This window comes from Gracilinanus agilis, chromosome 6 (genome assembly GCF_016433145.1).
Source record: "Gracilinanus agilis isolate LMUSP501 chromosome 6, AgileGrace, whole genome shotgun sequence".
Lineage (NCBI taxonomy): Eukaryota > Metazoa > Chordata > Mammalia > Didelphimorphia > Didelphidae > Gracilinanus > Gracilinanus agilis.
This window is the reverse complement of record NC_058135.1, coordinates 70,616,660-70,619,646: the sequence shown is the minus strand read 5'-3', so window position 1 is coordinate 70,619,646 and position 2,987 is coordinate 70,616,660. Positions and strand designations below refer to the sequence as shown.

Sequence of the window (2,987 nt, the reverse complement as noted above, 5' to 3'; positions counted from 1 at the left end):
GGAACTATTGGAATCTGATTATAGCTCAAAATACATGATCCTTTATTTATTTCATTCATGGGTTTTAAAAATTGTTTATGTGATATGTGTCTTGAGTCATAAAATGGAGATTGGAAAAATATGTCATATGAAAACATTGATATAACCTATATCAGACTTAGAATTGTCTTTGAGAATTGAGGAGAGGGAATGAGGAAGAGAATTTGATTTGTTAAATCTCACAAGACAATTCTCAAGAATTGTTTCTACATGTTAGTGATAAAAATAATTTGAAAAGGAGCAGCCATGGGGAAGGTGAACGTGGCCAAGCTACGCTACCTGACGCGGGACGACTTCAGAGTTCTGACCGCGGTTGAAATGGGCATGAAGAACCATGAAATAGTTCCTTGCAGTTTGATCGCATCTATAGCCAGCCTTAAACATGGTGGTTGTAATAAGATTTTAAGAGAACTAGCAAAACATAAACTCTTAGCTTATGAACGAACTAAAACTGTCCAGGGTTATCGGTTGACAAATGGGGGTTATGATTACCTCGCTTTGAAAGCACTTTCTTCAAGACAGGTGGTTGACTCTGTTGGAAACCAGATGGGTGTTGGCAAAGAATCAGATATTTATATTGTTGCAAATGAAGAAGAGAAACAGTTTGCACTAAAGCTTCATAGACTGGGAAGGACTTCATTCCGTAATTTGAAAAACAAATGTGATTACCACAAGCATAGACATAATATGTCATGTCTTTATTTATCCTGTTTGTCTGCCATGAAGGAATTTGCCTATATGAAGGCTCTCTATGAGAGGAAATTTTCAGTCCCAAAACCAATTGATTATAATCGACATGCAGTAGTCATGGGACTCATAAATGGTTACCCTTTGTGCCAGGTACATCACATTGAAGATCCTGCTGCAGTATATAATGAAGCCATGGAACTAATTGTTAAACTTGCCAATCATGGACTAATTCATGGTGATTTCAATGAATTCAATCTAATTTTGGATAAAGATGACCACATAACCATGACTGACTTCCCACAAATGGTCTCAACATCTCATCCAAACACTGAATAGTACTTTGACAGAGATGTTAAGTGCTTTAGAGATTTCTTTATAAAACGTTTCAATTATGAAAGTGAACTTTATCCAACCTTTGGAGATATCAGGAGGGAGGACTCTCTTGATGTAGAAATTTCTGCCAGTGGATATACAAAAGAAATGCAGGAAGATGATGAACTACTTCATCCACTAGAGTCTTGAAACAGATGGAGAATCTGAATGTCCTTCATCACTTGAAGAACTGACAGAGGAGGTAAAGACTTCTAAGTTGGAAAATGGGAGAAACTTCCCAGATCAATCAGATGATAATTGTAACAAGAACTCTTCTGAAGACATGGTAAAGAGGAATACAAATATGTTATATGATGGTAGTGATAGTACACAGTGTTTTGAAATGACTGAATTCAGTCATTCATTGGGAGAAATTCAAGGAGAGATCGTTGAAGAAAAAAAGAGAAGTTGCTTAAAGCATTCTGCAATTGATTTTCCTAAAGAGGAAGAAAATACTGAAAATATCAAGGAAGAAGATCAAATGCATCAAGGAGAATTTCCTGCTGATTCTCAGGAATGTCAAGATGAATGCCCTGATCTGATTAACTTGTCAGCATTAAATAAAGAATTTAGGCCTTTCAGGGATGAAAACATGGAACAAATTAATCAACATAGAAGAAGAACTGAGAGTGTTACTTCTGTAAGCAGTATTGTTAGCTGTTCCACAATTCCTCCGGAACTGGTGAAACAGAAGGTGAAACGTCAGTTGACCAAACAACAAAAAGCTATAGTTAAACAGCGGTTACAGAAAGGAGAAGCAAATATATATATAAAAGCAACAAAGAGAAAATGCATACAACATCAAGTCAAGCTTAGAAGCAGCTAGTTTTTGGGGATAATAATTGGAACTTTTTTTTTAAAGTATAGTTGATGATGTATTTGATAGGAAGTGTGACCCTGAAGATCCTATTTTTCTGTAATTTTGGTTATGTAAATTTGTGCATGCATATGTGTGTGTGTATATATATAGCCAGCCTCTCAATATTTTCTAATAGGAAAATCTATTTTAAAATTATTTTATTTTTTTTCAAGATACTGATTTAAAAAAATTTTGCTAGTTTAATGAATGGCAACTTTGTGAAAGGCATTTGGGACAGTATTACAAACACTAAATTGCCATTTTTGATCCTCTGGTGACTTAGAGCATTTCAGTAGTGTGGCAATTTAATGAAGAAAACATACAATCTATTTCTCTTTTCATCTCATGCTCTTTGTATGACCCAAATTTTTTTATTACTTGCACAATTTTCCATCTCTTAAGTCATCATGGCTCTTTATATAAACTCACTATACAGACAGTACTTGTCAAGATGGAGAATGAGAGTCTCACTACTCTGGCAAGATAGAAAAAGAAACTGACCAAAAAACTCAAAGAGAAACTACAGTGAGAACATCTTGCTAGCATAGGTCCCCATAGATAGCCAGATGCCTGTGGGTGGTAGGGATGAGATCTGTCCAGAAAATCTTATGCTGGAGCATGGTACATAAGCCTCCAGCATAAGGACTAGGGTCAAGGGTGCTGAATCCTGTAACTTGTATTGTTCTGATCTCTAACTAGGGTCAAAATCCTATAGGATTAGGACTGAGAAGGCAACTATCTGAGCTGTTCAACCTTGCATTTCCCCAAATAAACTAAGAGGGCTGGTCCTTGAAGAATCTGGTAGATTGCCTAGATCAACATTGGTGAAGATTTTCAAGTTCACATACCCAAAGCAGAAGGAGGAAGTGCTCACTTTGCACCACTGGACAGAGGGACAGGCCATACAAAAAATGTCCTCAAGTGCTGGGAATAGGGGGAACAGCAGCTCCCCGTCCCCTGTGCCAGCTGGGCATGTGTGCTAATACTTTACCAACAAAGGTACAGATCAGTACCATAGAAGGCCTCA

General features: G+C 36.9%; 1 protein-coding gene across 1 annotated transcript; it reads left to right on the top strand.

The window, feature by feature from the left end:
* Window positions 1–285: 285 nt before the first annotated feature.
* On the top strand, window positions 286–1,940 carry LOC123252115 (serine/threonine-protein kinase RIO2-like). Its single transcript, XM_044681490.1, is given in 3 exon segments — window positions 286–1,241; window positions 1,243–1,873; window positions 1,875–1,940. Coding segments are annotated over 3 exon segments (1,653 nt in total).
* Window positions 1,941–2,987: the final 1,047 nt, after the last annotated feature.